Below are 23040 nucleotides of genomic sequence, written 5' to 3'. Positions count from 1 at the left end.
ATCTCTGAGCTGGCACCTCAGTCCAGAAATTAGATGGTGACCCTGAACAAAGATGGCTCTGTCGTTCCAGAGAGAAAAGCCGATGAAGTCATTGTCAGGGGGGGTGTTGTGATCCGAGCGAGAGGTAATAAATACCTGGAAATGTTGCACTGGCCCATTACTTAAATTTCTGCTTTTAACATGAAGAAATACATCTAATGACTGGTCCATTTTAAACAGTGAAGATAAATAACAAAGTTTTGATCCTTGGTGGGGGGATATTTTCTGCTACAAAGCTGGCTTCGTTTCACACATACCATCAAATAATAATATAAGTGTTGACCACAGCTAAACAAACCCTTGTATTTAACTATAGTAAACAATGTGACTGGTGATGGCGCCTGAATAGTGAAATTGAAATTGTGTAGCTGCTCCTTTAAGAGAGTGTGGACTCTGGTGGTATAATAAATAAAGGTAAAGGTGTTGGCGCTACAAAACAACACATATATGGTGATACAACACATATAAAGTGCATAGTAAACCATGTGCATAATCAAATAGCAAACTGATTAAAGTCCGTTGTGACAATCCCAACACCATAAAATATGCTTCTGATTTGATGTATCTATAAAATAAATGCTCCACCACAAGTGCCCATGAGGTACAGTAGATAGCAACTCACCAAAGGTGTTTGACCACTTTTTAGGGTAGGTCAAAATGCGCTTTATTTGGATAGACCAGATAGATCCTGGATGTGCGTCTCTCCACTTTGGAACTCCCTCTGGCAAATGCTGGGGATGTGGAATACAGACTCCACCAAGGACACAAAGAAGAGCTTTATTGTGTAGTACATTTTTATTAAAAATGGGTTTAAAAATGTTACAAAGGTTGCACTCACATGTGACTGTGCCAATCCCGACACTAAGGTGTCTACAGCATGTGTGGATAGATATACCAGGCTCCCTGTGGCGTGCGATTCACGCCTCATTCTAGATATACTGGTTGATTGTCACATAAGGGACCCGGAAATGTTGAATCCCCACTTATGTACGTTTCACTGTACTGGCGTCATCAGGAAGGCGGATGACGCCAGTACGGCGAAGGACTTCCTGATGACGCCAGTACGGTGAAGGACTTTAAAAAAAGACGTACTACACCATAAAGCTCTTCTTTGTGCCTTGGTGGAGTCTGTATTCCACATCCTACAGCCTTTGCCAGAAGGAGTTCCAAAGTGGAGAGACGCACATCCAGGATCTATCTAGTTTATCTAAATAAAGCGCATTTTGCCCTACCCTAAAAAGTGGTCAAACTCCTTTGGTGAGTTGCCATCTACCTCATGAGCACTCATGGTGAAGCATTTATTTGAAGATACAACAAATTAGAAGCATTTTTTTTTTTTATGGTGTTTGGATTGTCACAATGGACTTTAATCAGTTTGCTATTTGATTATGCACATGGTTTACTATGCACTTTATATGTGTTGTATCACCATATATGTGTTGTTTTGTAGCACCAATACCTTTACCTTTGTTTACTATACTTGTATTTAACTATATAAGGCTGATGAAGATTGAAAGTTCTGTCAATGTGTAAAATTCTAACACTCATTAACACTTTGAATTGTGCACGGCTCTGTATAGAAAGCAGCTGGTGTTTTAGCAGCAGCTCATCGGTAGTGACGTAGGAGATGCACAGACGTGGACGTTTTTTTTTGCATATGCCGCAAACTGCTGCCTTTCCATCTTGCTGTAAACAGGCTCACTGCAGCATATGTCTGTCAAGACTTTCCTAATTACTGCTTTGTGGGAGAGCGGTTTATGGCAGAGCTCCAACCAATCAGATGCAATGACGGCACTTGTTTATAAAGAAGTAATAAAATGATTCCAGTTTGCAACTTTTCCTTCCTACCGCTGCTCTCTGTATTTATAAAGCATGCCACCTGTGATGGCAATGAAGACTGACAAACCCCAAACTGTGTGGGGAGAATGGGAAGTGAAGTCAAATCTTCCGTCTGTGCCCAAACAGCTGAGGTTGGCACATTTAACAAAAAAATAAAAATCAAGTTAGAAGGAATGTAGAGGCACCAAGAACCTCAACTAACCCAAGGCCTTCAAAGGACTTCTGATGGGGCCCAGTCATAAATTGTCCTGTCATAGTGGTGCAGGAATACACAACTGTGGTAATGACATGTAGATGAACATTTATACACATGGCATAACCACTGGGTTCTCTCCAACCACTCGGTTCGGCATCACAAGTGTGGGCACCTGGCTTTGACAGCTTGTGCGAGTTGCGCTGCGCCTTCTCAATGGCCGGGCAATTATTTGGGACCTTTAGAAAGAAGAGTGAAGGGAGGGGGAGGGAAAGGGAGAAAACATCCGCTCGAGTCGCCTAGGCGGCCCGAGCGGAAGTGGGAGCTGGGTACCTGTCAAAGCTAGGTACCTGCCCCCCCCCCAAAAGAAAATGACATGCCACATGTGGCATGTCTGGGGGTTAGGAGTCCTTAAATCAGAACTTCCACTTTTGGGTGGAATTCCACGTTAATGCATAAAATGCATTAAGGCAAAAAACCCTAATGTCGCGTACACACGAGCGGACTTTACGGCAGACTTTGTCTGGCGGACTTTTTGACGGACTTTACGATGGACTTTCCGAATGAACGGACTTGTCTACACACAATCAAGCAAAGTCCGACGGATTCGTATGTGATGACGTACAACCGGACTAAAACAAGGAAGTTCATAGCCAGTAGCCAATAGCTGCCCTAGCGTCGGTTTTTGTCTGTCGAACTAGCATACAGACGAGCTGACTTTTCGACCGGACTCGAGTTCGACGGATTGATTTAAAACATGTTTCAAATCAAAGTCCGTCAAACTTTTGAGAAAACAAAGTCTGCTGGAGCCCACACACGATCGAATTGTCCGACGGAATCCCATCCGTCGGGCAAAGTCTGCCGTAAAGTCCGCTCGTGTGTACGCGGCATAAGGCTTCAAAAACACTTAAGTATCTTTTAGGGGCTTGCTTACACCACATGCACTCAAACGCTTTTTTAAATGCAGCATGAATAATGCATATGCCAGAAAATGTATGTATTTCAATGAGCCTAGTTTACACTACTTCAGTGATTTTATGTTTTTAAAACAAAAGGACAGCATGCTGCAGTTTTCTGCATGTGAACGCACCGCTATGTAAATGCAACTCAGTAAAAAAAAAAAAAAAAAAAAAAAAGGCAAAAACACACCACAAACATATGTAGATGAGCATGGAGAACTGTGCACTGAAAACAGAAATAGAGGTGCGTGTAATTGACACCTAAATCTTTTCATTTCAACTGTTGTTTATGTCTGTTTTGTGTTACCCTTTCTATTATATTTCTTGCATTGTTTTTCTTTTAATCTCATGGTATTTAAAAATCGTTAAGCTGAATTTCTGAATGCTCTAACTCTCTGAAGAGGCTACTGTAGTGTAGAATCTGTTACATTCTTGCCTAGGTGGGGCAGCGAATAATACAGACAATGCATGGCTCACCCCAGTACCCCCTTTCACCCTCAGACTCCTGGTGCTTAGAACTTTGTATTGCAAGCTAGAGAATCTCTGTGCAGAGTGAGGCTGAGAGTGTGTGGGTCACACCCATAGGCGTGCGCAGGGGGTGTGCCAGGTGTGCCTGGGCATACCCTAATCACTATGTGCAGTGCCGATTCCCCCTACTGCCTGGGCTTTCCCCTGTGTTGGCCCCCCTGCCCTGCACTGCTGTTAGCTTCCCTCCTCTCTTCTCCCCCATAGAAAGTGGGGGGAAGGGGCTAGTAAATATGTAATTTCTTGGTGCCTTCCATTTCTAAATGAACATAGTGAACACACTCACTCACTGTGCTCATTCCTAACTGAAGCATAGGAAACTCAGTTTCCTATGCTTCAGTTTGTGAATGAACAGGAAGCCGCTCAGCACAGAGCACTTCCCATTCATTCCCTGCCCAGTGCAGTTGAGGCTGCAGAGAAAGGCATGTGTGTTTGAGCTTTGGGGTGCACACCCTAATACAGGGGTAGGCAACCTTAAAGAGGCGGAGATATACCTGAACAACATGGAAGAAGTCAAAGATCACCAGGCACAGTGTCTCCTCCTCACACATGATTTAAACCTCTATTTTTCGTTCTGCCGTATCACAATCGCGTGCATTGCTGAGGCAGCAGCCAAAGGTGTTCATATGCCGCAGCAGGAATAAAGCCCCCTGTTGCTTTTGGTGGGTGCTACCACCTGCCAATCGCGACCCACTCAAGTAAATGGGGCTGCTCTGCAAGCACCCCGCAGCTTCTGCGGGGTCCAAGGGGTTTAAGCAGGTGAGAAGTCCACACAATGCTGCCTGCTTTAACCCCTTGTTTGCTGTACTGCATAAGGTTGCAGAGCGGCCACATTTCCTTAAATGGGTTATGCTTGGTAGGTGCTACACCCACCTACCATGACAGAGCGTATAACTTCTACTGTGGCTGCGACATGTGTACACCCCTGGCCACTGCAGCTAAAGGGGGAGCGGTTGGGGCAGGGGTGGTAAAAACACGTGGGGTTTTACCACCCCCCACCCCAAACTACAAAAGTACGGTAAATGAACCCTTACTGTTCTAAACTTCATATACGGGTGCTTTCACACTGATGTGCTGCGGTTTACCTGCACCACGGGTGCAAAGCAATGCATCTGCAACTTTCCTGGGTTAGCTACGCTTTGCCATAGATTTCTATTATATCCTGCTGGTGTGGTGCACTTTCTGAAAGCGCACCAAAACTCCTGCATCCAGAAAGTGCATCAAACCCGCAGGATATAATTGAAGTCTATGGCTAAGCACTGCACTCACGGTGTGGGTAAACTGCAGCACTTCAGTGTGAAAGCAGTCTTATACTATTATGCCCAGTGTATTACTTCACACTGACCTGAAGATCTCTTCTTTCCTGTTGCTGGCACCACTCTGGAGACCGATGAGTTTTTACTGCTGATGGTCTGTTATAGAGATTTCCCCTTAATTCCTGTCCTTCTGACAACGATTTCACTCTTGCTAAAGGGGGCTCCCAGATTCTGATAAGTCACCCCAACACCCCCACAACTACCGGGCCAGGGTTGTGGGGAAGAGGCCCTTGTCCCTATCAACATCAACCCCCCCAAGTTGAGGGCATGTGGCCTGGTATGATTCAGGAGGGCCCCCCCCCCTCTTTTCTGGCCTGTCGGGCAGCATGCTAGGATCTGGATATTGGGGAAGACCCCACACAATTTTTTATTTTTTTTGTAATTTTGGCATAGGGCTCCCCTTAAAATCCATACCAGACCCAAAGCGCCTGGTATGGATTGGAGGGAGGACCCCATGCTGTTTTTCGTTTTTTTTTAAAACCGGCATTTGTTTTGTTTACATTTTGCTGTCAGCAAGGAATCCCACTGACAACTGATGAGTCATGGATGTTAAGGACGCCAGCGGCCGCCCACTCCTTAGCAACCAGCTATTGATTTCTGAATATACAAAAGGAATGCCGAAGATACAAAACATATTCCGAAAACGAATTGGTCCAATATTGCGCCAATGGATTCATTTTCGGAACTTCGGAATTAATTTTGTATTTTTAGCACTGTTTATTCAGAATAGCTTCAATTTAAAAAAACAACGTGGGCACCTCCCCAATCCATACCAGGCCCTTCAGATCTGGTATGGATTTTAAGGGGAACCCAACACCAAAACTTTTTTTAAAAATTGCGCAGGGTTCCCCCCAAAATCCATACCAGACCCTTATCCGAGCATGCAGCCCAGCCCAGAACGAGCACTGCCCCTCCTGAACCACACCAGGCCACATGCCCTCAACATGGGGGATGTTGACGGGGAGAAGGGCCTCATCCCCACAACTCTGGCCCGGTGGTTGTGGGGGTGCAGGGGGGTGACTCGGTCAGAATCTGGAATTCCAGCTCCCCCTATGTTAATGAGTATGGGGTACATTGTATCCCTACTCACTCACCAAAAAAGTGTAAAAAGTAAATAAAAAGACAACAGTTTTTGACAAGTCCTTTATTAAAAAACAAAAATGTCCCCGTAGTAGTCAATCACAATGCCTGCTGCTACCTCCAACCCCACCAAAAAAAAAGAAAAAAGAGTTATACACCCTACGAAGGCTCCTGCCGTCTGACAGCTCTTAAATAAATAAGGACATCTTCGGGTGACCCCACCCCTTGTGACGTATCGACCCAGCATGCCCTGGTCCATGACGTTATCGGGTGGCCCCTGCCCCTTAGTTATTTAAGAACTGTCAGACGGTGGAGCTTTTAGATGGCGGGATCCTTTGGCAGTCGCAGGGCTTTTTTTTTTCAGGTCAGCAGTAGCGGCGGGCATCGTGATTGACACTGGATCTAATTTGGGGGACATTTATTCTTTGGTTTTTTTTTTTAACAAAGGACTTGTCAAAAACTGTTGCTGTGTTTTTATTTACTTTTTACACTTTTTTGGTGAATGAGTAGGGGTACTATGGAACTCATACACATTAGATCTGGGGGCTGCCTTGTTAAAGAGGGGTTGCAGATACCGATAAGTCAACCCCTGCCCCTCCCCACAATCACCTGCCCAAAAGCACCCCCCCCCATGTTGAGGGCATGTGGCCTGTTATAGTTCGGGGGGGGGGCACTTGATTGTCCCCCCCTTACCTGGTCTGCAGGTTAAGGGTCGGATAAGGGTGTGGTATGGGTTTTGGGGGGGAGCCCATGCCTTTTTCTTTATTTTGGCATGGGGTTCCCCTTAAAATCTATAAGGGGGTTTTGGAGGGGACCTCATTTTTTTTTTCTGCATTTTTCATTGACAGCAATCTTTGGTTTACATTCATCTGTCAGCGGGGAAGCCCGCTGACAGCTGATAAGTCATCGGTTGTGAAGGACGCGGCAGCCCGCTTCTCCAGCCCGCTCCTTAACAACCAGCTATTCTTCACACAGAATTTGAATTGTTCCAAAAATTTGGAATTTGTTAGAAAATGAATATGCGAAACGAAATTAAACAAATTTCAATAAAAATGAATTACTATTTCATTCGGAGATGTGGATACATCCAAATCTCTAAATAACCAAAAATTTGTCCGAATTTATATTCGGACCGAAACGAATTGCACATGTCTAGTGGGTGGCCCTGTTGGCATACTACAGCCCGATATCCTTTGATCCAAATATCAAAGGATCCGGTTGGTTAATTCTCAGCTGAACAGTGACCAATCAGCTCCAATTACTTGGCAGCGTCCACTGTATTTTGACAGCCGCTAATGCTGGCTGTCAGAATACTATAGCCACAGAGGTAGATTCATCTATCCGTGCTGTTTAGCAGCAGGCTGAACAAAAAAAGCATTTGTTGGTGTATGTCTATCTTAAAGTGGTTGTTAAGCCACTTGTCTAAAAAGCTCCCATCCCCTCTGTATTAGAACAATAAGTTCCCCTGTGTCTGTGTTATATGATAAATATGCTTATCTGTACTGATAACACAGCATCTTCCTGCGATCAGTTGCCTCTTCTCTCCTCCTCTCTGCCTGGCTGACAGTTCCAGCGGGTGGGGCCGCGCATTGCCAATGAGGTCACCCGGGGAGGAGAGGAGAGAGGAGAGACAGAGCCGAGGAGTCACATGGTCGCAGGAAGATGATGTGTTATCAGTACAGATAAGCATATTCATTATATAAACACAGACACAGGGGAACTTATTGTTCTAATACAGAGGGGGTGGGAGCTTTTAATGTTATGTATGAGAGCAGCAGGAGAGGGGCACATACGCTGACAACGGTGTCAGTGCTCAGCAGACCTGATATATCGTGGTCAGCGTACGGGGGGGAGGGTATAGCCAGGCAGGATCAGACAGGTATTTCAGGTGATACAGATGGCCAAATGACACAGCACAGGCACTGTGCTGTAAAACATGTTTAAGGGGAACAGGATCTGGGTTTTTTTGGGTTAACAAACGCTTTAAGTCCATCTATATGTTACTGTTTATAGACTTTCTCTTAAGTGTCTCTTGTTCACAACTACGAGTACTTCATCCCGGTTAAACGGGAACTAGCAGACTTGTACTCCCAGGGCGTGAATTAGGTCACAGAGGCTTCTGGGAACTGAAAAAACAGAGCTGTGAAATCGTAGACCTCTGCTAACAATGAGGGCTAATGTAATGATGACTTGGTGACCCATATATAATTAGAATGACCTGGAAGTCCTATGCTGTACACTATTTAAAGCTCATTTTGCTGCACTGTTATTTTACTCCCTTTTAGTCTCATAGAACAGAGCCCTGTAATTCCAGCAAAGTGCAATTTAGGTTAAAGCGCAGAGAGCGCCGCCTCTAATCAGGATGGTATTATGTGGATTGTGGCAGCAGTACGGAACACGTAGTTTGTTCTCTATGTGACTAATGCCGTTCTAGGACACTGACCTGGTTTTAGCTTTCTATGGACCCCTCTGCGCTGCTGCCCTCTTTGCCATCTTTGTGTTTGAGTTCCTTGTCGCTGCCCTTCATCTTCTTCCTGGTCATGTGTCCGCGGAACCCAGCTTGGATTTTTGTAGCCGCCGCATTAGCGCCCGGGTCATCAAGGGCGATGTCCAGAGCTTCCTCCTGATGCTTCCTGCAGGATTCATTCTGCAAAAGACAACCATCAATGTGAAATCACTGCTATGTTGTCATGCTGTGAACAGACTTGTTCTAGATGGATGTGTAATTTTAAATGGACTTTACAGTGTATGTTAGATTAAAAAAAAAACACATGCAAGCATCTCTGCCATATATCCACATTTTATCCCTCTAACGTGGAACTCCGGTATTTTTTTTTTACATTTTTGGTCCCCCACCTCCATATAAAAAAGAAACTAGTGCCAATCTTCACTTACCCTCTCCAAACTCCATCTCTGCCCCTGACTTCTTACTCAGTCCAGCGCTGGCGACTCTCTTCTGCCATTCTGCCCATTCCCTGTAAGCCCAGCATTTTGTACTGTATACATAGCTCCCAACTGTCTCTGATTTACAGGGACGATCCCTGATTTGGAACAAAGTTCCTCTGTCCCTCTTTTCTCCTTATTTGTCCCTCATTTTGGTCTGATCTATATAGTTGTACACTATATTACCAAAAGTATTGGGACGCTTGCCTTTACACACACATGAAATTGAATGGCATCCCCAACTTAGTCCACTGGGTTCAATATTGAGTTGGCCCACTCTTTGGAGCTATAACAGCTTCAACTCTTCTGGGAAGGCTGTCCACAAGGTTTAGGAGTGTGTCTATGGGAATGTTTGACCTTTCTTCCAGAAGCGCATTTGTGAGGTCAAGCACTGACGTGGGATGAGAAGGCCTGGCTCGCAGTTTCCACTCTAATTCATCTCAAAGGTGTTCTGTCTGTCTGGTTGAGGTCAAGACTCTGTGCAGGACAGTCAAGCTCCTCCACCCAAAACTCGCTCATCCATGTCTTTATGGACATTGCTTTGTGCACTGGTGCGCAGTCATGTTGGCAGTAGTAATTGATCTGTAGCCCCAGGATAGGCACTCAGAGGGCTGATTAGGTTTCTTGAGATAACACAGAGCCTGGGACAGCTCTGGATGTCTGGCAGGACCAACAGGTTTTTTTTTGCAACAGATAATAAAACTCTTTCAATGGTATATTTTTTAGAGCAAAAGGGAACAAAAAGGGGAACTTCACTGTTGGGGTTTACATACAATTTAAGTAAGAGACAAAGAATATAAAGCCGAAAGCAAACTTCATAAAGTAGAATTAGAGGCAAAACTTTTTTTCATTTTGGATAGAGTAATGGACGGTTATAATCCCTGTCTGATTTTTTTTTGCCATCTGTGTCCCATTGCGGAGATTTACCTTTACTTCTTGTCCCATAGCCAAACAGGAAGTGAGAAGAAATCCCTGCAAATTAAGGGAATTCATTGGGACCCCCAGGTCACCAGAATTAGTGCCCCAATTGGAAGATTTCTCTTCTATTACTTTTCTGGGATTCTCTTTTACTTTCACTTTCAATGATAATGGTAAACAGCAGTTATGGGCCAAACCAGAAAACCTTGAACGGGCAAAAAGTTGTAGTAAACATGCGAACCCTATTAAAGTCTATGGGATCCGGGTACTGCCCCAGGGGACATGTATCAAAGCTAAAAAAAAGTTTTTAAAACTATTTTTTTCAGGAGCAGTGATTTTAATAATGCTTAAAGTGAAACAATAAAAATGAAATATTCCTTTAAATATCATGCCTGGGTGGTCCCCTTTGCCTGCCTGTAAAGTGGCGCATCTGTGCGATGTGTAGAACAGTGCCGCAACAATAATGACATTTCTAAAGGAAAAAATGTAATGTACACTTGCTCACAGCTGTAATCTATTGCCGGCTCCTGGCAATATAGATGAAAAATCAATGAAAAAACGGCGTAGAGTCCCCCCCCCAGTCCATACCAGGCCCTTCGGCGTGGGGTCCCCCCCAAAAGCCATACCAGACCCTTATCCGAGCATGCAGCTTGGAGGACAGGATGGGGGGTCCCACATGCTCTCAACATGGGAGGGTGGGTGCTGTTGATAGGGACAAGGGCCTCTTCCCAACAACCCTGGACTGTGGGCGAGGGGCTTATCGGAATCTGGAAGTCTTCTTTAACAAAGGGGCCCCCAGATCCCTCCCCCCCTCCATGTGAATGAGTAGGGGTACATTGTACCCCTACCCATTCACCAAAAAAAGTGTCAATAAGTAAAAACCACAACAGACAGTTTTTAACAATTAAAAAAGAAAAAAAAAGTATAAATCCATCGTCAATCCCGGCGGACCTAAAAAACAGAAAAAACAAAAAAATTCCACCTCCATGGGAGACCTCCCGGCGACTGTTAAAACCAAAAGACAGCAGTCGCCGGGAGGCCTCCCACGGAGGCAGAAGCTTTTTAAAATTTTTTCTATTTTTCAGGTTTGTCGGGCGGCGTGATTGAAGATGGATTGACATCACGGGACACTTTTTTTTTCTTTTTTAATAAGGAAATTGTCAAAAACTGTCTGTTGTGGTTTTTACTTTTTGACACTTTGGTGAATGGGTAGGGGTACAATGTACCCGATACCCATTCACATAGGGGGGAGCGAGATTCCGATAAGCCCCCTGCTCTCAGACCCCCCCGACAACCACAGCCCAGGGTTGTCGGGAAGAGGCCCTTGCCCCATCAACAAGGTGCTTTGGGGTTGGGGGGGCGCAAAGTGCCCATGAGTAAAAATAACCCAAATTAGTGGATATTATTTAGTCTGTGCGAAAGTTATAGAGTCTACAAGCTATGGTGCAAATCATAAAAATTTGATCACACCTGATATACTGACGGCCTATCTCATTTCTTGAGGCCCTGAAATGTCAGAAATAACCCCCAAATTACCCCTTTTTTGGAAAGTAGACAGTCCAAGGTATTTAGTAAGTGGCATAGTGAGTTTTTTTAGGTTGTAATTTTTTCCAACAATTCTTGGAAAAATTAAGAAATTAATTTTTTTTTACATAAAAAATTGTCAGAATAACAAGTTATTTCTCACACACAGCATATGCATACTTCCAATTAAACCCCAAAATACATTCTGCTACTCCTCCTGAGTATGGCGATACCATATGTGTGAAACTTTTTCACAGCCTGGCCACATAGAGAAGCTCAACACGCAGGAAGCACCATCAGGCGTTCTAGGAGCAAAAATTACACATCTAATTTCATTCCTACCTATCACACTTTTGAAGGTCATGGAGCACCAGGCGCCGGTGGGGAAGTGGTTAAAATCCATACTAGACCAAAGCCACGCCGTTTTATTTACCAATTTTTTTTAATTTACAATCTTTTTTGTACAATATTTTTTTTAAAATTTAGCTCTCAGCGGGGGGAGCCTTAACAACCTAACTGTGCACTCGGCGGGCGAACATCCCACTAAGTTTCCAGAAAGTTTGGGTGTTAGGTGAGTATGTGAATGGGCGATGTTCAGGCCAAACTTATGCTCGGCCCAAAGCGTTCGCCCATCCCAAGTGGTGCCTGAACACTGTGACCCCTTACAGTTACTCTTGTTGGGGCGCAGGAATAGGCCCTGCTGTTAAAAATTTGTGAAACAATTGTAATTACATGCCCCTGTCAAACAGGTGCAGAAAAATTGTGCCTTGGGTGTTGGCAGTGCCTGAACACTGTAACCCCTCACAGTTGTTGGGTGCAGGAACGGGCCCTGCTGTTAAAAATTTATGAAAAAAAATTGTAATTACATGCCCCTGTCAAACAGGTGGCGGAAAATTGGGCCTTGGGTGTTGGTGGTGCCTGAACATTGTAACCCCTCACAGTTACTCTTGTTGGGCACAGGAAAGGGCCCTGCTGTGAAAAATTTGTGAATGAAATTGTTAGGTGAGTATGTAAATGGGCGATGTTCAGGCCAAACTTATGCTCGGCCCAAACCGTTCGCCCATCCCAAGTGGTGCCTGAACACTGTGACCCCTTACAGTTACTCTTGTTGGGGTGCAGGAATGGGCCCTGCTGTTAAAAATTTGTAAAACTATTGTAATTACATGCCCCTGTCAAACAGGTGCAGAAAAATTGGGCTTTGGGTGTTGGCGGTGCCTGAACATTGTAACCCCTCACAGTTACTCTTGTTGGGCACAGGAATGGGCCCTACTGTTAAACATTTGTAAAAAATTGTAATTACATGCCCCTCTTAAACAGGTGCAGAAAAATTGAGTCTTAGGCGTTGGTGGTGCCCGAAACCAAAAATATTGTTGGAAGCTAGCATAGTCAAGATTCAGGAATAGGATAGGCAGCATAGGCAGTCTTCAATGGATCCCAGATCCATAGCAAATTTAATCAGTTACATCAGCATCAGGGGCTTGATAGCTGCTGATCCAGGACTGATTCATTTTGATAAATGTCAGCCTATCAATGGAGTCTGGGGACAGGCGCACTCTTTGATACATCAAAAACCCTCCAGCAGCACTGAATGTCCATTCAGAAAGCACGCTGGATGCAGGACAGGCCAGTAGCTCGACTGCTAACTAACCTGCCTAATCTATCTCAAGTTCTCCACTCCAACACACTACATACGGCTGCCGTCTAAGCAGCCTTATATAGTGTGGGGCATGGACGATCTCGCAGTGCATTACGGGGCACTCGTTGGCGTGCGAACATCCCGCAAGCGCTCCATATGTTTGTTTGCTCTACGAACAAAGGAACACCCGATGTTCGAGTCGATCTTACGTTCGACTTGAACATCGGGGCCATCCTTAGTAAGCAGGACAAATAGAGAGGGTGAATCCCACAGGGGCACAGACAGTAATAAAAACTGACAGGCGTTATAATCCCTCTACAGTTTATCCAAAACTAAAAAAGGTTTTGCCTTTACTAGTACTGAAAATAAAGGTTTAAACCATATGAAAAAAGCAGACCATTGTAAGCACCCCTGTGGTGTTATATGGTTTTTCCTAGCCCCTGTAACTGTTACTTTTTCTGGACAGCTTGGCCTGCATGTAAATGAGAAAAAAATATAAACTGCAGCATGTAAAATAGAAAAAAGAATTTAATGTCCTGAATACTATCATCACGGGTATTAGGCACATACAGTTACCAGAATATAAAGTTTTTCACAATAGTGGGCATGTAAAGTTTTAGTTACTTTCCCTGATCCTGACAATACAGCTGGAATATATTTAACTAGATCAATACATACAAGTTTATTAATTAATTTATTTATACATTTTATTAATTATTATTTTTGTATTGTTAACATTTATATAATTCTCTAATTTTTATTCCCTTAGTAAATTGTATTACTTTTCATGACTGTGTTACATTGTATAATTCTTTGTGAAGATAATATTGTTATGTTGTGTTTACCCATTTATTTTTTAATGTTATATAGTATATACATTATATTTATCATATATAAAAAGTATTTGCATGTTTCTACAGAACTTACCCCACCTTACGCCAGAGACCTAATGCATGGCATTGTTTAGAGCAGTGAACGGTCAGGAAAATCCTGCCACTACATCTGGCCAACTTTCAGTGTTTATGGTCAGCTTAGAGTTGAAGTTTAATCTCTTTATTTTTTTTATCTTTCCTGGACCCCCCTCAATCAACATGTTAATTAAAATTGAAATAAAACTTTTAACGTTTTCATTACATACTTTATTTTAGACCTAGTGATATCATCACTGGGTCTCTGTGCTTCTCTATGCAATGCAATGCTGCAAGCTCCTAGAGTACATAAAATCATATATGCCATCTGCATGAGGCCTTAGGATGCAGACCACCCTAGGTAATGCCCACATGTCATGCTATACATCCAGGATTGAAATAACTGAAATCCAACACTCACAGTGGGGCATAATTCCTCCCACTGACACCACCAGTGGGGCACTATTTCTCCCACTGACACCAATGAAAGTGCACTGCTCCTTTCCCTGACACCAATGATGGGGAAATATTCCTCCCACTGACACCAATGATGGGGCACTGTTTTTCCCACTGACACCAATGAAGGGTTACTGTTTCTTATCATGACACCAGTGAAGGGGCACTATTCCTTCCACTGACACCAATGATGGGAAAATGTTCCTCCCACTGACACCAATGATGGGACACTTTTCCTCCCATTGACACTAATGGCAGGGCACTATCCCTCCCACTGACACCAATTATGGGGCACTATTCCTCCCACTGATGCCCATAATGGGGCATTGTTTACTCCCATTGATGTCAGAGCATTTTCTACTCTTACTGGCCACAGTCCAGCCCCATTCAAAGTCTGGTGGACAGTAAACTGGCCCTTTGTTTAGAAAGTTTGGCGACCCCTGATCTAGATGTTGCTGGATGTCCTCCAGCCAGGAAATGAGATGGGCTCTATCTGATATGCTATAATTATAATGCACATTAGAGCTGATTCTCTGCTCAGGGCTGTCAAAACAAAAAAAAAAAGCAGCCAGCAACATGCACTTAAAGAGAGATAAAAAGAAACATTGTATCATTGTGTTCTTTTAGAGATCAAAGGGATGAACTTCAGTCAAATGAGGTCAGTTCAACTTTAACCACTTGTAGACTAAGCCTTTTTCTGACACTTGTTGCTTACAAGATAAAATCAGTATTTTTTGCTAGAAAATTACTAAGAACCCTCAAACATTATATATATTTTTTTTAACAGAGACCCTAGAGAATAAAATGGCAGTGGTTGCAACGTCACACTGTATTTGCGCAGCGGTCTTTTAAACACAATTTGTTGGTAAAAAATACACTTTAATGAATTAAGAAAAAACTAAACAATAAAGTTAGCCCATTTTTTTTTTGTATAATGTGAAGGATGATGTTATGCCAAGAATCGTGATCTTTATTCTAAGCAAAAAAAAATTTCTAATTTTATCCAGAATCGTACAGCTTCTAATGCACATTTTGAAAAGCTTACAGTGTGCAGTGGAATCAGAGTAAGCAATTTCAGTACTGGAGCCTGTACATATGTTCAGCTTTAGGAAAGATGCAGAGAAATTCCAAGACAAAAATTCCCTTTTCCTTCCTCATCTCCACTTAGAATGTTCTGGTAAGGAGGAGTTTTTAAAACTTTTTAGTATAGAAAGAAATTGAAATTATAGTTATGTAATATAGATCAAAGAGCCTCCTGTTCCCAGTCTCATGCTGAGAACTTAAATGGCTCTCGGTGAGGACGGGTCGTCTCTTAGAGATTAATGAACTGAATACTTTCACTCCACTCATATACAATTAATGGCACTCCGCCGGGGGTAGGAGCCCTTCATTTCATGTGTCATTTCACGTAGAGGGAATGAAGGAAGACATTGAGAATCAGTAATGTCATGAAGAATGGAGAATAGCTACAAGGAGGTCACTAGATTCTGTAGTATACATTTTGGCCTGACCCACCAATTGGCTACATCCATTCTGTATGTGTGACAGGTAGACTTTAGTGGTCAAATATTTTATTTATCATACTGTACAATTTCAAGTAGATGTGAACTTGGCTATCTGACCATAGGTTGTGAACATGGGTGAGGTTCAGCAACTTTACGGGTTGGTCACCAGAAATAAGGAACAGCCTGTAATGCAGTGGTCAGCTGAGTCGCAAGAGCCAATAATTTAAAGGAATGCATTATTCGCATGTCCCCCATTCATGCCTTTTGTTTGCCCCCATCCAAATACCTGGCTTCCAATTCATGCCTTTTGTTTACCTCAATTCAAGTACCCAACTTCCCATTCATGCCTTTTGTTTGACAATAGTTTATTAACCTTATAAAAAGCCAGCACTGAATAAGAAGATTTAACCACCTTCTCCCCTTCAATGGGGTTGACTGCAAAGTTAAAGATTCGGGAAACTGTTCACGTACTGAACCCAGGAAGATTTTCACATCTCTAGCAAACATGCAGTCCTCAAATATTTAGAGGTGAGGTTTGACTGGGACAAACCCATAAAATGAGCATTATGGACAGTCCTCAAATATTCTGTGGCAGAGTCGGGAGGTACCACCCAAAAAGGGATTGGATGAAATACAGACATCACAAGATGTTCTCAGTCTTCAAGGATGGTCACCCCATGGGCGATCATCAATCCCTAACCTCAGGTAATTGCTCGTTGTGCGATTACTTTTGAGCATCGACAGTGTTCCACAAACAATACTTGTATTCATCAGACCAGGTCACCTTCTTCCATTGCTCTGTGGTCCAGTTCCGATGCTCATGTGCCCATTGTAGGCACTTTTATCTATGGACATGAGTCAGCATGGGCAACCTGACTTTACAAGACCTCCGATTCACGAGGGCTTTATGAAATGTGCAGGAAGAGTCTGGATGGATGTTTTCTAACCTAGTGATTTATTTAATAGCAGGAAATGCTCGCTCAGGTCACTGATCACTCTGATGTCACTTGCTGCATGCTTACACGAGATAAATGAAAGTAGTTCTTTTAGTAGAACTAACATTTCCATGAAAGCCAGCAATCACACCATACATATTTATATCAGTACTAGATTCCTTTAAGGATAATGCTCAAGGCATGTGGGGGGAGCATTTATTTTTTTGGGATCATCAGCCCTGCGCCAGGAGCTACCAGGTATGTTTCTTGTTGTCAAAAGCCAATCTACCGCATTTCCACTGAGTGCCTATTATGCCGCATACACACGATTGGACTTCTCGTCGGAAAAAGATATGATGGCTTTTCCGACGGGATTCCGCTCAAGTTTGCCTTGCATACACTCGGTCACACAAAAATTTGCTGAACTTACGACCGTCAAGAATGCAGTGACGTACAACACTATGACAAGCCGAGAAAATGAAGTTCAATGCTTCCGAGCATGCGTCGAATTGTTTCCAAGCATGCGTAGGAATTTTGTGCATTGGAATTGCCACAAACAATCGCATTTTCGGATAGGAAATTTTTCCAACCGAAAAATTAAGAACCTGCTCTCAATCTTTTGCTGGCTGGAATTCGGCCAGCAAAAGTCCGATGGAGCATACACACAGTCGCATTTTTCGACAAAAAACTCTCATCGGTCTTTTGCGGCCCGAAATTCCGATCGTGTGTACGCGGCATTAGAATTATTTTTTAAATGTTTCCCTGAAAGTAATTCTTGTTGAAATAAGTTTGCTGCCTCCCCCCCCCCCCCTCCTTTTACAAGGATATTTCACAGACAGATTTTGGATATTCTCCCTCTAGTGGCCATCTGTACGCTAGACGGGTGCAGGTAAAACTTTTGCTAGTTATGCCCATGTAAAAAAATATATAAATAAAGCCCAATTCCAGGCTAATTTGTTTTTCTAAAAAAGGGCCCTACAACAATTGTGAATGACAAAAAAATTATCTCAGGTTGTAATACCTCCTTTTGTGGCTCTGTCCCCTGCAGTACCTCTTCTCCACCACAAGATGCCCTCAGTCTTCCATGTTGCATTGTGCCCAGTGTTATTCAGACCAAAGGACTGAGAACATACGGTGAGTTCAGAGCGTCATGGATCTACTCCCCGGGGGGTGTCAATACAGGGTCCTGCATTCACAGTGTAATGATGCAGAGGGTGGAGCTGAGCAGACATCAGTGCTGCTGTCTGCATTATGGGAGGCCGCCCACCGTTGGAGAAGACATGAAGAAGAACACCCCCTGCATCATGTGACTGGCCTGAAAACTTCGAGAAATGATAAGTATAAGCATACAACACATGCTGGGAGGCCTCCAGGGAGGTGGGGGCCTCCAGAGAGGGAGGTCGGGCAACTGGAAGTGGAGCCTGAAGTTGAACTTTAAATGAATTTTTATATACAGTATAACTGGTGAAATTTAATCTCAGACTAGAAGAAGGAGGTCCAGAACTAGGAGCCAATAAGGTTTTCCAAATGAGAGAGAAAGATGTGAGTAGACAGGTGCACCGCTTCACTTCCTATTTTATGGTGACAACTCTCTGTACCTGCTCCCAATTGTGCTCCTACGTTGTCATCCTGTTGCACTGGTTTCTAATTATAAGTGACCATGTTGAGCCACATTACACAAGCATGGTCCTCTGTTGTCTTTATGATATGTTATCATTGGCTAGTGAGCGGGAACTATCTCCTGGCTGTCAATGCCTACAGAACTATGATGTGATGAGGTCACTGTTGTATGGGAATCGGGAGATGCACAAATCAGAGAGTCGAAAATTCAACGTTGGCCCTCCACAGTAAAAGAAGGCTACACAGCGAGGCTGACGGATTGGCTACACAGCGAGGCTGATGGATTTAACAGGGGGCTAGTAAGAACACAAGGCAAAAAATAAAAAAAGCCTATTGATTGCCTATTTAATGCGTTTTTCAGTGTTTGCAGCCAAATTAGATAAGATTAGATTACATTACAGTGCCTTGCAAAAGTATTCACCCCCCTTGGCTTTTTACCTATTTTGTTACATTACAGCCTTTAGTTTAATGTTTTTTTTTTAAACTGAATTATATGTGATGGATGAGAACACAATAGTCTAAGTTGGTGAAGTAAAATTAGAAAAATATACACATAAAACTATTTTTTAGAAATAAAAAACTGATAATTGGCATGTGCGTATTATTCACCCCCTTTGTTATGAAGCCCATAAATTGGTGCAACCAATTACCTTCAGAAATCACATAATTAGTGAAATGATGTCCACCTGTGTGCAATCTAAGTGTCACATGATCTGTCATTACATATACACACCTTTTTGAAAGGCCCCAGAGGCTGCAACACCTAAGCAAGAGGCACCACCAAACAAACACTGTCATGAAGACCAAGGAACTCTCCAAACAAGTAAGGGACAATGTTGTTGAGAAGTACAAGTCAGGGTTAGGTTATAAAAAAATATCCAAATCTTTGATGATCCCTAGGAGCACCATCAAATCTATCATAACCAAATGGAAAGAACATGGCACAACAGCAAACCTGCCAAGAGACGGCCGCACACCAAAACTCACGGACCGGGCAAGGAGGGCATTAATCAGAGAGGCAGCACAGAGACATAAGGTAACCCTGGAGGAGTCGCAGAGTTACACAGCAGAGACTGGAGTATCTGTACATAGGACAATAAGCCGTACGCTCCATAGAGTTGGGCTTTATGGCAGAGTGGAGAGAAGAAAGCCATTACTTTCAGCAAAAAACAAAACGGCATGTTTTAAGTTTGCGAAAAGGCATGTGGGAGACTCCCAAAATGTATGGAGGAAGGTGCTCTGGTCTGATGAGACTAAAATTGAACTTTTTGGCCATCAAAAAAACGCTATGTCTGGTGCAAACCCAACACATCACATCACCCAAAGAACACCACAGTGAAACATGGTGGTGGCAGCATCATGCTGTGGGGATGTTTTTCAGCTGTCAGGACTGGGAAACTGGTCAGAGTTGAGGGAAAGATGGATGGTGCTAAATACAGGGATATTCTTGAGCAAAACCTGTACCACTCTGTGTGTGATTTGAGGCTAGGACGGAGGTTCACCTTCCAGCAGGACAATGACCCCAAACACACTGCTAAAGCAACACTTGAGTGGTTTAACCACTTGCCGACCGGGCCATAGCCGAAAGACGGCTGCAGCACGGTCGGCTAGTTCTGGGTGGACGTCCGTGGGAAGTCCTCCCAGAATCCTGCTCTTGCGTGCCCCCGAGAACTTCCGTGACCGCAGGGTCCAGAGGATCCGGCACATCACGGATAACGGTAAATGGCCGCTAATCGCGGCTGTTTACCATGTGATCGCTCCGTCAAATGAGGAGCGATCACATGTAAACAAACCAGCGTCATCTCATGACGCCGGTTCCTCTCCTCCCCTCTCTGTACCGATCGGTACAGTGCGAGGGGAGAGGGGGAGGGATCGGATGGCAGCACCGCTGTGGGCTGGATGTGTAGTGCCCACAGCGGTACTCAGTGACAATTCACATCCATCCATCCCTGCAATACACCCTGCAATACTCTGCAATATGCCCTGCAATACTCTGCAATATGCCCTGCAATACTCTGCAATATGCCCTGCAATACTCTGCAATATGCCCTGCAATACTCTGCAATATGCCCTGCAATACTCTGCAATATACCCGGCAATACTCTGCAATATACCCGGCAATACTCTGCAATATACCCGGCAATACTCTGCAATATACCCTGCACTACTCTGCAATATACCCTGCAATACTCTGCAATATACCCTGCAATACTCTGCAATACACCCTGCAATATTCTGCAATATACCCTGCAATACTCTGCAATATACCCTGCACTACTCTGCAATATACCCTGCAATACTCTGCAATATACCCTGCAATACTCTGCAATATACCCTGCACTACTCTGCAATATACCCTGCACTACTCTGCAATATACCCAGCAATACTCTGCAATATACCCTGCAATACTCTGCAATACACCCTGCAATATTCTGCAATATACCCTGCAATACTCTGCAATATACCCTGCACTACTCTGCAATATACCCTGCAATACTCTGCAATATACCCTGCAATACTCTGCAATATACCCTGCACTACTCTGCAATATACCCTGCACTACTCTGCAATATACCCGGCAATACTCTGCAATATACCCAGCAATACTCTGCAATATACCCTGCAATACTCTGCAATATACCCTGCAATACTCTGCAATATACCCTGCAATACTCTGCAATATACCCTGCACTACTCTGCAATATACCCTGCACTACTCTGCAATATACCCGGCAATACTCTGCAATATACCCGGCAATACTCTGCAATACTCTGCAATATACCCTGCAATATACCCAGCAATACTCTGCAATATACCCAGCAATACTCTGCAATATACCCAGCAATACTCTGCAATATACCCAGCAATACTCTGCAATATACTCTACAATACTCTGCAATATACCCTGCACTACTCTGCAGTACCCCGCAATACCCCGCAATACTCCGCAATACCCCGCAATACTCTGCAATACCCCACAATACTCCGCAATTTTTAACCAGTTCCCGCCTGCCGTCATATGACGTCCTTTACTTTGAGCGGGGATATCTGAATGATGGGTGCAGCTACAGATATCATTCAGATATCAGCTTTTTCAGCCGGCGATTCCCTACACCATAAGAATGATCATAGTGGCTCTTCCACTGCTTGATCGTTCTTATGGGAGGCGAGAGGGGACCCCCCCCCCTTCCCGCCACCCTCCGGTGCTTCTACCGACTCACCGCTACGATCGTTTTTTTTTTTTTTTCATTTCAGGCTTCCCAGCCTAGAGGTGAGATGTGGGGTCTTATTGACCCCCATATCTCACTGTAAAGAGGACCTGTCTTGCCATATTCCTATTACAAGGATGTTTACATTCCTTGTAATAGAAATAAAAGTGATCAAAAACCTTTTGGGGGGGGAAAAAGTGTCAAACTAAAAAAAATAAAGTAAAATGAACAATAAAAAAAAAAAATTTTAAACCGCCCCTGTCCGTGTGCTTGCATGCAGAAGCGAACACATATGTAAGTCCCGCCCACATATGAAAACAGTGTTCAAACCACACGTGAGGTATCACTGCGAACGTTGGAGCGAGAGCAATAATTTTGGCCCTAGACCTCCTCTGTAACTCAAAACATGTAACCAGTAAAAAATTTCACCTATGGAGATTTTTAAGTAGCGAAGTTTGGCACCATTCCACGAGCGTGTGCAATTTTGAAGGGTGACATGTTAGGTATCTATTTACTCGGCGTAACTTCATCTTTCACATTATGCAAAAACATTGGGCTAACTTTACTGTTTTGTTTTAAAGCACAAAACTGTTTTTTTTCCCAAAAAAACGCGTTCGAAAAATTGCTGCGCAAATACCGTGCAAGATAAAAAGTTGCAACAACCGCCATTGTATTCTCTAGGTCTTTGCTAAAAATATATATATATATATATATATATATATATATATATATATATATATATATAATGTTTTGGGGTTCTATGTAATTTTCTAGCAAATAAATGATTATTTTTACATGTAGGAGAGAAATATAAGAATTGGCCTGCGTGCTCCAGAACGCCTGAAGGTGCTCCCTGCATGTTGGGCCTCTGTATGTGGTCACGCTGTGTAAAAGTCTCACACATGTGGTATCGCCATACTCGGGAGTAATAGCAGAATGTGTTTTGGGGTGTAATTTGTTATATGCATATGCTGTGTGTGAGAAATAACCTTCTAATATGATAATTTTGTGCAAAAAAAAAATCTTGATTTTGCAAAGAATTGTGGGAAAAGATGACAATTTCAAAAAAACTCACCATGCATCTTTTCAAATACCTTGGAATGTCTTCTTTCCAAATAGGGGTCATTTGGGGTGTATTTGTACTTTTCTGGCATGTTAGGGTCTCAAGAAATAAGATAGGCCGTCAGTACTTCAGGTGTGATCAATTTTCAGATATTGGCACCATAGCTTTTGGACTCTCTAACATTCACAAAGACCAAATAATATACACCAAGTTGTACTTATTTTTACCAAAGATATGTAGCAGTATAAATTTTGGCCAAAATTTACAAAGAAAAATGACTAATTTGCTAAATTTTATAACAGAAACAAAGAAAAATCCATTTTTTTACCAAATTTTCAGTCTTTTTTCTTTTATAGCGCAAAAAATAAAA

At 43.2% G+C, this 23040-nt stretch overlaps 1 protein-coding gene across 1 annotated transcript in view; it reads right to left on the bottom strand.

The window, feature by feature from the left end:
* SPA17 (sperm autoantigenic protein 17) overlaps window positions 1-23040 on the bottom strand; it is a 143674-nt gene that overhangs the window by 9051 nt on the left and 111583 nt on the right. The window contains exon 7 of the mRNA XM_073603221.1: window positions 8395-8598. Coding sequence (XP_073459322.1) covers window positions 8401-8598 — 198 coding nt within the window. The 3' untranslated portion in view covers window positions 8395-8400. The remainder of the gene's footprint in view (window positions 1-8394; window positions 8599-23040) is intronic.

Source organism: Aquarana catesbeiana, linkage group LG10 (genome assembly GCF_042186555.1).
Source record: "Aquarana catesbeiana isolate 2022-GZ linkage group LG10, ASM4218655v1, whole genome shotgun sequence".
Classification (NCBI taxonomy): domain Eukaryota; kingdom Metazoa; phylum Chordata; class Amphibia; order Anura; family Ranidae; genus Aquarana; species Aquarana catesbeiana.
The sequence above is the reverse complement of the archived record's forward strand: the minus strand, read 5'-3'. Positions and strand labels throughout refer to the sequence as shown.